Source organism: Ascaphus truei, chromosome 18 (assembly GCF_040206685.1).
Source record: "Ascaphus truei isolate aAscTru1 chromosome 18, aAscTru1.hap1, whole genome shotgun sequence".
Classification (NCBI taxonomy): Eukaryota; Metazoa; Chordata; class Amphibia; order Anura; family Ascaphidae; genus Ascaphus; species Ascaphus truei.
The window spans coordinates 21,369,116-21,381,941 of record NC_134500.1 but is presented as its reverse complement, the minus strand read 5'-3'; the positions used below and the strand labels follow the sequence as shown (position 1 = coordinate 21,381,941).

The 12,826-nt window shown below is 41.9% G+C and overlaps 1 protein-coding gene across 3 annotated transcripts in view; it reads left to right on the top strand.

The window, feature by feature from the left end:
• The window catches only part of THSD4 (thrombospondin type 1 domain containing 4), a 531,228-nt gene that overhangs the window by 72,441 nt on the left and 445,961 nt on the right, over positions 1 to 12,826 (top strand). For 2 of the 3 annotated variants that reach the window (XM_075575822.1, XM_075575820.1), the window contains exon 4: positions 11,176 to 11,594. In XM_075575822.1, the coding sequence (XP_075431937.1) occupies positions 11,176 to 11,594 (419 nt within the window). The remainder of the gene's footprint in view (positions 1 to 11,175; positions 11,595 to 12,826) is intronic. The other variant, XM_075575821.1, reaches the window with a different exon arrangement.

Sequence of the window (12,826 nt, the reverse complement as noted above, 5' to 3'; positions counted from 1 at the left end):
AGCACGACCTGGTGGACTCATGGCAAGCCATGACGGGGCGACGGGGGCGCGGCCATGATGTCACGCAGCTGGTTCACGCTCATTGGCTGAACCACTGCTGTGACGTGGCCAATGCTCGGTCGCCTCGCCAAAAGTCAAAAATCTTGTCTTATCTCCAAGGCGGTCTCGAATTATGCCTTGTGCGTGCACCTACACACCCTAACTGGGGCCTGCCCCATAGTGGGCTGTGCCTTGTGTGCGTCGCGAACGCCATTGTGCATTCAGCCGTGGCCACCGGGGACCTAGCCTAATAAAGGTCTATTTTCAGGGATTGAATGTTCGTTTTGAATAGGCCGCCAAGCACAAATTTGAAACTGAACCCTAAGTGCACTAGTCATGTGAATAATTTGGGGGTATACTATCAACTTACCCCAATGTGGTAAGCATACAAACAACCATAGTTTAACATTATTTGTATTATTTTACTGTTTAGGCTAAGTATGACCTAGAAATCTTAACTGTCTGCAGTAAAATGCCATGCAGAATAGTCCACAATTGAAGCAGTGAAAGTATACTGTACAGGAAAAGGTATGGTGCAGATTTGTTTTCAATGTGTTGTAGACTCCCTTGGCAGCAAATGACTTAATCTATTGGAAACGCCTTTTTTGGGGGGTAAGTTTCCTTCAAGTAAGATGGTAGCAGAGGAATATAGGATTTACAATTTGGTAATGCACCAGGCAAATACTGGTCAAGTGTGTAGGCTGAGAACTGCTTGGAAAATATAGCCAAAAGTATCGATATCATCATGGTCACACAGGACCACCTGGGAACTGCTAACAATTTTCACCCAGCTTAAGGCTGCAAACTCCCCTCCCTGTGTTTTTTTTAACCATGTATGGACCAGACAGTCATCCAGAGCTTAACTGCTGAACTGCAGCACTTAAAGCTCTGGGGATCTCTTGATTGCCAAAACATTCATGTAGGCTTTTTTTTTTACGCTCTTGCCAGTAGTTGCAAGAAAAATCAAAGATGGTCACCCAATCAGAAGCTGCAATGTCATTTCCCAATGATCACAGTTTCTATTGGCTGCCAGAGTGAGACTGATCCACTGGCCATAAACTTTCTCTTTGACAAAAATTCTTGTAAGGGGATTTAAAAATGAAATAGATCAGGCAGCAGAGGTCCCTGTAGCTTGAAGTGCCAATAATGCAACATATATGTGTAGCAAAAGTGAGCAGCACAGATTGCTGCCATTTTTTTTTACATTTCCCCTCCACTTTAATATGTGCATCAATACAATCCACACAGTGATAAGTAATTAGCTAAGTTGCTGATCAATTGGTGAAGATTCGGCTTGTGGGTTCACTAAATGGCTGTCAGTGCAACAGGAGAGGACAAAGATGCAAAGTTATGTGGGGAAGATCATGTGACCAGGCAGTCACTTGATACTAGAGGGCAGGGCTCAAAAAGGGGTGTGCCAGAGCCTGTTCCAGAAGATGAAGGGGATGTGACTTTGTAAATGGTTGCTATAGAAACCACAAAATGCTGGTTACATTATAATACATTAAAAATCTAATTCAGAGATGTTTAAAAAAAATGCTACAGTTATTGTTTCATAGTACAGAACTGATTTATTTAAAAAAAAATCACACAGGATATTGCTTGGTCTGCAGCTTTAAGGCTGATCCTTCTGTACTAAACTGAATTAAGTAAAGGCTTTAGGATTGGTGCTCATGTATTACTTTCATTAAAATGAAACAAACGTTAGCAACCTGCATTATTCCTATGAAAACCGTTGCATTACTTCAGCAGTTTGCCTAATGATTACACAGCAGTCAGACTCCTAGTAATTGTATTACTGAACTCGTTTGTTGACCTGTGTCAATTAGTCTAAATCCAGAGATTAATTAGTAAGCAGTAGTCCACAATCTCTAATTAGGAGTCTTAAAAAGAAATGCAAGGATTTAATGTAGCTCGCTCTTCATTAGCAAACTTGATTTTCATCCCAATGACGAGGTTGTAATGGCAACTGTGACTTCAGCTACTGGTAGACGCATTATTCAAGCTCAACAGTGAAGCTTTGTTTTCAGAGTTGTCAATCTTAGCTGAAAATATACAAAGTGTGCAAAGACCTAAATAAAGTGCAGTGAGATTGTTGTGAATTGTAATTGTTGTGAATCATGCTGTATGTAACAACAGTATGGTTGTAGAAATATAGAATTGCTAACCATTGAAAACACGGCAACCTTGGTTATTCTGTCTCCTGTTCTCTGATCTGCAACATGCTATATCTAAAGTATTTGCGGGTAAAACAACGAATGACAGCTTCACCTCTGGGACTTTTTATTGCACGGGATAATTTTAACAACTGCTCCATAAATCTTTAGTGTTGGATCTTATTTCTTCGTGGTTTGATGTAGTCACATTTGTACTACATAATGGTTTTCCAAATACTTTGTATCATAAAACAAGTAGTATGATCCTGCAACAAGCTTCGCTCATAAAAATAATTTCAACCATTTAAACTTAAGAAACAGTTCCCTTACTTAGAATCTATGACCCCAGTGAAAATCTACTGAAAACCTACTTATACTATTTACCGGCTTTTCTTTGTTTTTTACTTAGTGCTGACAATATACACATCACTGTGCACTGAATTTTGCAGGTGCAAACAACCCCTGTCTGAGGAGTTTACAAACAAATTGATCCTTTAGTGGCATACAATAGTTTGAAAAGAACCAAAAGTGCATTTACGAGAATAAAGGCTGTTTTGCATCATTAAAAGTGCAGCTCTCCTGAAACATTGCCCTATTTTGAAAGTCAACTCAATGCAATGTCCTTCAAAGCAGATTACTGGCTGTATTTTCACCCCTTAGCTGTGTTTTATTTTTTATTTTAAATGGTCCAAAGCCTACTGTTTATTTTAACTTGCTCCATCCCACCAGGCAGCACAGAGCTGTTTTCTAGGAAGATGTCACAGGGTCTTATTAGGGAAACTGTCTTATTCGGAGCTTCCCCCGAAAAATCCTGTGATGTCACAAAGCGGAAGCGGCTTCGCACCAATGTTAACGGGGGTTTGGGACTAAAAACACAATCGTGAAAATACTAGAGAGGTAAAAACAGATATCTTATGGTTTATGGTGAAGAAATCTATACAGTATAAAAAAAAATACAGGGAATTGTAGCTTTAAGAAGCTTTATGAAAACGAGGCCTCTTTTGGAGCAAGAAACACCAATTATATGTGACAAATAAGATACATTAGCAAAATACTTAATAGCACTCTTCAAAAGAATGACATTGAAACGAAACCGACTTTTGACTGGATGGGAAATGGTTTGCTTGACTTTGGCACATGCCGGATAGATCTGTGTTCCAAATGACTAAATTCTGAGCCTTCATTGTATACTGAAAAAGGTGAAGCAGCCATGTCTAACTTTTGTTGTATCCGTAAGAGTAAATCCTAGCATGTTATAATGCCATTTTACTGTTGCGTTCACCAGTGGTGCTCAACTCCAGTCTAGTCAACACCCTCTGCGCCCCCACCCCCCAACAGGTCAGGTTTTCAGGATATCCCTGCTTCAGCAAAGAGTCTTCAGACTGAGCCACCTGTGCTGAAGCTGAAAACCTGTCCCGTTGGGGGGGGGGGGGGTTCTTGAGGCCTGGAGTTGAGCACCCCTGGTGTAGGCTGGGGGATACTGTGTGTTTTCAGAACTGCAAATGGGCATGAAGGAGTCTATGTATGAAAGTAAATAAAAAGATCACTTGTGAGCACATTCACATGTCTTAGGCAGGTCTGCAACCTTGCCTTTCACCATTATTCCCAGCATACAGTGCTTCCACTGCAGCAAGGCATTCTGGGAAATTACATGCAAATGAGCACACAATGTGTCACCTTTTGTCTGAAAAACCATTGTTACATGGAACCCATATATTCTAATGCTCACTGTTAACACAGCTTTAAAAGCACAGCATGGGAATCATGCAAGATACGTTTGTTTGACACAGTACCATTTTTGCTCTTTGTATCCAAGTAAGTACCTTAGTTTCTCACATCTGGCACATGGTGTTAGACCAGGGTTTATGCCAAATTAAAACTGGCAGATTTATTGAAGCTCGTAAAAGGGAGAGAACATTACACAAACAGATGTGTGTGTCATTTATCTTATCTCTTATGCCGAATCTTATTTGTACTATTGACTCTCCCCAAATTCCAGTCTGACACACATGGGGCAAAATGAGTGCAATAAACACCAATGCCTTCACACACATGATGAAAATACAGTACCTTTTTGTAATAATACATTTATTTCATACAGCACTTTTCTCCCAAAGGGACTCTGTGCTTCACAATTACAGTATAGTGCACAGTACTAAGCACATAGGAATTTTACAGCCACAGTCCCTGCCCAGATGAGTTTACAATCTATGTTTTTTGTGCCTGAGGCACAGGGAGATAAAGTGATTTGCCCAAGGTCACAAGGAGCTGACACCGGGAATTGAACCAGGCTCCCCTGTTTACGGAGTCTTTACTCACTGAGCCGCTCCTTGTACCATTTCTTCTCTAGAATTGCTTTGATACATTCAACCCTAGGGCGTTAATACTAGGGCGTTAATACTAGGGCGTTTTAATTGTCACTAAGATTAATTGCCCGAGTTTCCTAACTGTACAACTTGTAATAAACATTAAAATTATAGTACAGGGGAAATGTGAAGTGATAGTATCTGTTTTATTAACTGCCCCTGTGCCCTGGAGGTAAAGAAATTCAAACGTGCAATTTAGGAAAATATTCTTATACAAGTTTTACTAGTGTGCATGACATAAACAGAGACAACATGCAGTGTTTGTCTAGGGTTTGCTGAGGCTGTAATAAGAATGGTAAATGCAAAACATACAACAATCTCAGCAAACTGTTGCTGAATTAAATATCCTGCATTTATTTTATGTGCTTGAGATCCATGTTTCCAACTGTTAAAAGGACACCAGAAAATAACTATTCTGTATTTCTTTTCAATGGCATATACAGTAGGCCACTGATAGTCTCTAACTGATCTTTTAAAACTTGCTGATCCAAAAAATGTAATTGTATTAAGAATTGAATAATCAAATTGGCCTCAAACAATTGGAACTACGTTTAAAGCAGCAGTCCAAGTCCTGTTTTTTCTTTGCGTTTTATTAAAAAAAAGTTTAAGCAGGGGATCTCCGGAGCAGAACCGTGTTAAAGTTTCAGCCCTGAGGGCCCCTTGCTTTCAGAGATACCCATCTCCGTAGGGAGTGCCAGTATCTCTCAATTTAAATAGCCAAGTCCGGTGGAGCAATAGGAAGCCACACCGGATGACATCACAGCTTACTATTGGCCCGCGTAACGCAAGGCATTTAAAATCACCATTACGAGAACCCCCAGCAAGTCTTGCTAGAGCTGCTACCGGCACCCCATTCCAAGGTAAGTATCTCTGGAAGCAAGGGGTACCCAGAGCTAAAATTAACATGGTTCCGCTCTTATGAAATCAAGGATTTAAATGTATATTGTCCGCAATAGTTGTCCTTGCTGTTTTGGGGCAAAAATCCTTTTTGAAGTCAATAGGAATTTTTGACCAAAAACAGCTTGAATGGCCGCATCGGACAGTGTAGAATTACCCCCCTATGCAATCAATTACTTTTCTTCTGAGTTTTTCGAGGGTTTCCTTTACCCCTTTCCTACTCCTTGATAAGTGTATGTTTACACGAAACGCGTAGGAGAGTGTTAACCTCCACTTTTAGGAAGATTAATAAAGAAGAATTTTAAATACATCTGCTTGGGACCCACTCTTGGCGGTGCGCTGGTTTTTTTCCTTTTCTATTCTGTATCCTGAGACCAGCATCTCTTTACCTGGCTGCACGCCTCTATAGGTCACTGGAAGGGGATTTCTGTGAGTATCATTCATTATTGAACATTCACTGTGAGTCCAGGAACCATCCCAATGAGGGCTTGATTTGGGTCTTAGCCTTTTATCTCGCCCTTCAGGGATCATTGGTCCATCTGGGGACTTTACTTCAATATTTTCTCACATACCCCCATGTCCCATACTGTTTATTTGCTCACTGCAAGGGATCAAGCGCTGAGCGCCTTTATCACTTTAATCGTTGTCCATTTGCTACTCAGTACTTGAGATCCAATAAAGATAACAGAATAGAGTGATTAGAGGAATCACCTCTGCAAAAGTCTTGTTGAAAGTGATTATTTTACCCACAAGAAATTATCCTGAGGTCTTTTTTTTTAATCAAAGTCTTCCAGCTGCAAAACTGGACAAAAACCAGTGCATACCGTCCCAGATTTATCGTAGGATTATGTTGCTGCTTTTAATGGGATTCCTTTATTTTGATACATTGGGTGCTTGTTTTTTACAACAGTTTTGTCCCAATTTTGCATGCAGGATATTGTTATAAATAACCCCTGATGTGTGCCAGCGCCAGTCCATGAATCACAATCCTCAAATGATTCTGTTTCCTCTGCTGTTGCCATTTACTCCTTCCGCGTGTTACAAAAACTCAGTGGATTTTCTTCTAAAGCAATTATCATTATGTTAGTAGCATCTGTTTATTGATTTATTTGTTGTGCGATACATGATGACTTTTAAATCTGCTGGTAAAGTTACTCGGCAGCGTTGAGATAAATTGCCAGGTACAACGCACTGCCATTTCCCAGCACAAACTGTGAGTCTCGTTTGAAAACGAAAAGCTTCAGACGACTGGGAGATTTTCTGGGTACTGTACCTTCTATCAGTATGAGGGCTGAGACAGTCTAGGACAGGGGGGCGCAAACTTTTTTCCCTGCGCCCCCCTGCCGGCGGTCCTCTCACCTCCGCGCCCCCCCCCCCTAAACCCCGCTCCAGCACCATGACGTCACGTTGCCATAGCAATGTGACGTCACATAACCTCGCGGCGGCATTTGACGACGCATTGCCATGGCGACGCGTGTGAGAAGCCGCCAGAGCCAAGGTAAGTTAGGTTTACAGAGGCCCTGCAGCTCCCCCGGCACTTCATTTAAGTGCCTTCGGGAAGAGCACGTGGCCTCTGTAAACCCCACCTTCCCCCCCGCACTCAGTCTCGCGACCCCCCAGCTTGCACACCGCTGGTCTAGGACATTGGTTGCAGCCATTTTGCCGTGACCAAATCTCCGCTGTCGTTTAGCCACCACTCACCTTGCCGCAGGGGCATCTCTCCATCGGACGCTTTGCTGCCATGGTAACTTCCTTCCACCTTACCTTAAAACCCCCTAATCTTAACCCTAATACGAACGCTACCCCCTACCCTAAAAACCTTAATCCCTTATTCAAACCCTTTACCACAATCCCCTACCCTCAGAATCTTAACCTTAAAACCCCCTTACCCTAAACCCTTACTCATCCCCTACCCTATAAAACATAACCTTTTATCCTAATCCCCTACCCTAAAAACGCACCCCTTACCCTAAAGCCCCTATCCTTAACCCTTACCTAAACCCTTACTCATCTCCTACCCTACAAAACATAACCCTTTACCCTCATCCCTTACCCTAAAACCCCTATCCTTAACCCCCTACCCTAAACTGGTAAATTAACCCTTAAACTAACTAAGTGGCCCGTGACTTAATATCTATTCTTTTAATGCAGAATCTAAACACAAGAAGCCGCACAGCTATAATAAAGTGTATACATTATTGTTCTGCTCTGGAGTTGGAGAACTAGCATGTCTAAAACAAAACCTGTCCATAGCAATTTAACTCAGTTGGTAAGAAAGATGTAGCCAATGTTCTTGCACTCGTTATCACGTGGTCCAACTATTTTCCTGCAGGTGGTTTCCTCCCGTTCCTTTCAGCAGCAAAGAGCTTTACTTTTTTATTATCGCCCTTGCCACGCATTCACTTAGTAACACACTGGATAAGAAACAAACCATCACAAGTGCACTCCAGATTCCATAAGTAACTATCCGAGTGCACTGTGCACGTGTATAGTAAACTGGTTACATACACAAAGTTTAAAGCAATGGTCAGAGTTTCCACCTGGAATACAGACTTTTCTGAAGAGCATATATTCAACCTCTTGTACACAACCCATGAGCAGTGAGTGCCTATTCTTCACCCATTGTATAAGTACAGTACATGCTCGTGAATATGCTGTATAATTGCAGGCATGGTGTTTTCTACTCTCTTGCACCTTCTAGAAAAGGTTTTCTTTTGTTTGAACCGCACATTATATAAGCTATGGTGGGTAAAAAAGTGACAAACTCTCCACCATACAGTGTACAGCAAATACAAAAATAACTTGTAAGCAAATTCACATCTCAGACAGGTTTGTAACCCTGCTTTTCCCCATTATCTTCCACTGCAAGTAGGGATTCTGGGTAATGACATGCAAATGAGCACTAACAGTAAGTCACTGGTTGCTTCTAATCCATTTTAACATGGAGCCATATAAGCTTATGCATGCCACATTGTATGCATGTCTTTATTTATATAGCGCCATTAATGTACATAGCGCTTCACAGCAGTAATACACACGACAATCATATAAATAACACATAATATAAATAACACATAAAGGGGAGAAGTGCTTCAGACATAAAAGTAACATTTAGGAAAAGGTGTCCCTGCTCCAAAGAGCTTACAATCTAATTGGTAGGTAGGGAGAACGTACAGAGACAGTAGGAGGGCATTCTGGTAAGTGCGTCTGCAGGGGGCCAAGCTTTATGTATCAGGCGTATAATATTGGCCACGGAGCTACTCATATGCTCTGTTAAGCAAGTGTGTCTTAAATGTGGATAGAGAGGGTGCTAGTCGGGTATTGAGGGGAAGGGCATTCCAGAGGTGTGGGGCAGTCAGTGAGAAAGGTTTAAGGCAGGAGAGGGCTTTAGATACAAAGGGGGTAGAGAGAAAACATCATTGAGCGGAACGCAAGAGTTGTGATGGTGCATAGCGAGAAATTAGGGCTGAGATGTAAGGAGGGGCAGAAGAGTATAAAGCTTTAAAAGTGAGGAGGAAAATTACAGCAGGGGAGACACTGAGACAGATTTTGGAAAGAGTAGAGTGATTCTGGCAGCAGCGTTTAGGATAGATTGTAGGTGAGAGGCAGGAAGGCCGGACAGCAGGAGGTTACAGTAATCGAGATGGGAGAAAATTAGGTCCTGTGTCAGAGTTTTAGCAATCGAGCAACAGAGGAAAGGGCGTATCTTTGTAATATTGTGGAGGGAAAAGCAACAGGTTTTAGATACATTTTGAATGCGAGAAGAGAATGTGAGAGAGGAGTCGAGTGTGACCCCTAGACAGCGTGCTTGGGCTACTGCGTGAACGACAGAACATCCAACCGTAATGTGAAAGGAGGTAGTGGGGTCATGTTTTTAGCTTTTCAGCACAGCCAGGGTTAAAGAATTGCATAGCCAGTAAACCTACTCACAGATAGCTGTTTCGACCATTCTTTTGTTTGCTAATTTATCCTTTGCTAAGTGGACAACATATTTACTAAAATAAATGCACAATGTTGGCTTAATTCATACAAACCTGATGATGTGCCATTTTGTCTCACCTTCTTTTTTTTTTTTTTTTTTTTAATGCTTCATAAGAATTATCTTTAATATTATATTGGATTGAACCACACTTTATGAACAGAAGTTTGTAGGGTCAACTTAATTTCTCCACAATTGCATTAGGTTTTGGCCGGAGAGGCAGACATTTGGTGAATCAGCTCTCAAATAAATGATTTAATTACTTCTAAAAATAGGAGCACAAAGCACAAGTTATATATATTTTTTTGTGTGAGCCTTTAAGGATATCATCAGGCTCTCCGCGCAAGATTACCCTCTACAGAGCCAGGACACATTGGCTGACTCCAGATGTGTGGGAATTGGGATATGTTCAAAAATAAGAAAAAAAAAAAGACATAAAAGTAAAATGGCACAGCGCCTGAACTGATCCACCCCAGTGAAAAATGTTTCATTTCCATCCCAGTCCAAGTATTCCATCATATGGCTTCAAACTCACGTTTCTCTTTGGAAGCGTTCGTAGTTTGCACTGTGAGCACTGAACAAAAATAACCACTGTGTGTCCAAAACGGCTCCATTAGTTACTGGATATTTGCATGGATATCATTCGGTCATGTCTGTTTCAAACCTAAAAAAAAAGCTACAATACGGCGGAAAGAACTGGCAAGATCTCGCAATCAGTCCGTAGGCTTTCTTTATCTTTGGAGCGGGCGGTCTAACATACTGTTTCTATTACCATTCTTGTTTTGGATTTCTGTCTCTCGCACTTGTTGCATTCCGCTATGAGGGCTGAGGGATTGAATTTGATTTACTGGTGTAATAGACGATAAATAGAAAATTGAATTAGTTGAAAAAATGTGCACGTTTTCTTCTTGCCCCATAAAGATGTAACAATTAAACTGATTGACTGTGCATAAAGTAGGTGTTGTGTGTTGACCCAACGCTGTGGTGTTCAGTCGATGGTTTAACTCAGGGGTGGGCAACTCCAGTCCTCACGGCCACCAACAGGTCAGTTTTTCAGGATATCCCTGCTTCAGCACAGGTGGCTCAATCAGTCCCAGCTTCAGCACATCAGGTCTTTGACTGAGCCACTGATTGTGCCTCCTGTGCTGAAGCAGGGTTATTCTGAAAACCTGACCAGTTGGTGGCCCTTGAAGACTGGAGTTACCCACCCCTGGGTTAACCCCTGCTGTGCCAGAATAATGGACAGTGGACTTCTTTGGTTAGTGAAAAGAGAGCCTGTTTTACTTGCCTGTACATTGCATACTGTACATTTAATATCACTGAACGCAAAGTCTGATGACTTAAGGCAGATTTGACTGCTGATTTAAAGCTGTAATTGCCACTTGCAGTGAGTCACTCTTCACTCTTTATGGCTGGCATAAGTTTATAGGGGCCCATGTTAAAATGTATAAGTAGTAAAGAGTGACTCACTGTGAGTGCTCATTTGCTTGTCATTACCCAGAATCCCTGGCTGCAGTGGAAGCACTGTTTGCCAAGTGATAATGTAGAAAGACACGGTTGCTGACCTGGCTGTGTGATGCAATGGTAACCACAAGTGGTATTTTTCATTTACTGTACAATGTTTTGATCATAAAGTACGAATTGAGCTGCAGATGCAGTATAGAAATTCAATACAAACAGGAACAAGTTTTGTAGAAAACAAAAATTCTTATTCTAAAATCTGGTTATATGTTTACAGGTTCCCCAAAGGATAGAACAACAAAATAATGCTACTGAAACCATCAGTGCTGGGTCCACTGGTACATGGGGCAACTGGGGACCTTGGTCGGCTTGTTCCAGAAGTTGCAGTGGTGGAGTGATGGAACAAACTCGACCCTGTCTTCCAGCCCACTATCAACTCCCAAGCCAGCATTACTCAGCAGGAGAAAGAACACCCACCATCCAAAACGCTCTCAATCATGACACTGGACTTAATCCATACCCTGGTCACATCGTATCAGCCATTCGTACATCAGTACCTCTCCACAGAAGGAAAGAAAACCCTAGGTTGAGCCATCAGGCTTCAGGGGATTTAAGCCAAACTAGTCTTGGCAGGGGAATATTAAGAGGCAGTCGACAGTCCCAGTCTCAAGGACACATCCCCAGGTCAGAAAAAAGGTACTGTACCAGTTTGTGTCTTGTTTGTGTTAGTTCGTTGTGTCTATTCATGCCATGTAGCACTGTATTGGCTTCCCATAGTGAGCTGTCAACTGATACAGCATGGCTCCTATCTTCTTGAACTGTTAGCAACCAGACTGCAATCACATAGTTCAAGCTCATAAGAAGGCCCAACGAAGGTCAACGGAGTTTAGTCAGTGCTACAGTATCACCGAAAGCATTAGCAGTTACAAGCATATTGCCTATATTAAAGCGTCAACCCCCTTTATTGCCTCACTTGGTTTTGGGGGTGTTTTGGACTTTGTGAATTCACAGTGTAGGACTGTCTGACAAGGCAAGAGGCAGGGGAGGAAAGTTAGTACTGCAGGGATGCCTGTGTGGTGGGGCTTCTTACCGGGTCGGGAGCCGGCATCTCCTCCTGCTACAATGTGCCGCCTTGACGACTCTGTCACGTGATGCATGGGCCTCTTGCCTGCCCTATCATTATGTGATGTCACGTTGTCATGGTGAAGCATCTTCCCATAGTAGCAGGAGGTGTTGCCGGCACTCACAGAGGCCCTGCACACTCCCCCCCCCCCCCCCGACGATCACTGTTTAAATGTTGTGGTGGTTAAGCGACCTGACAAGGCAAAGTAGACGAAGTATAATTATTGTATTTATGTCTTTATTTATATAGCGCCATTAATGTACATAGCGATTTACAGTAGTAATACATGTGGTAATCAAATAAATAACAGATAATATAAATAACAGATCATGGGAATAAGTGCTTCAGACATAAAAGTAACATTAAGGAAGAGGAGTCCCTGCTCCGAGGAGCTTACAGTCTAATTGATAGGTAGGGAGAACATACAGAGACAGTAGGAGGGAATTCTAGTAAGTGCGTCTGCAGGGGGCCAAGCTTTATGTATCGTGTGTCCAGTATTATCCACACTGCTATTCATATGCTTGTTTAAGCAAGTGTGTCATTATGCCATTACTATCAGCAAGCAAAGAATAAGGACCCCATTTTCACAATTTTCCTGGGCCAGAAAAAAAATCTGTAGGTGGCAGTGCTGCCCATATTGCAGTGCAGGAAGTCTGCCTGGTTCCAGAACTATTTTGTGGCTTTTAAAGCTTTTGGAGCCACACATATACTTTCATTGAATAAGTAATTCATGAGTAATACTCAGTTGAACTAAAAATGCACTGCATCATCGGAAAAAATACTTATTGTTTGGGTTATGTAAATG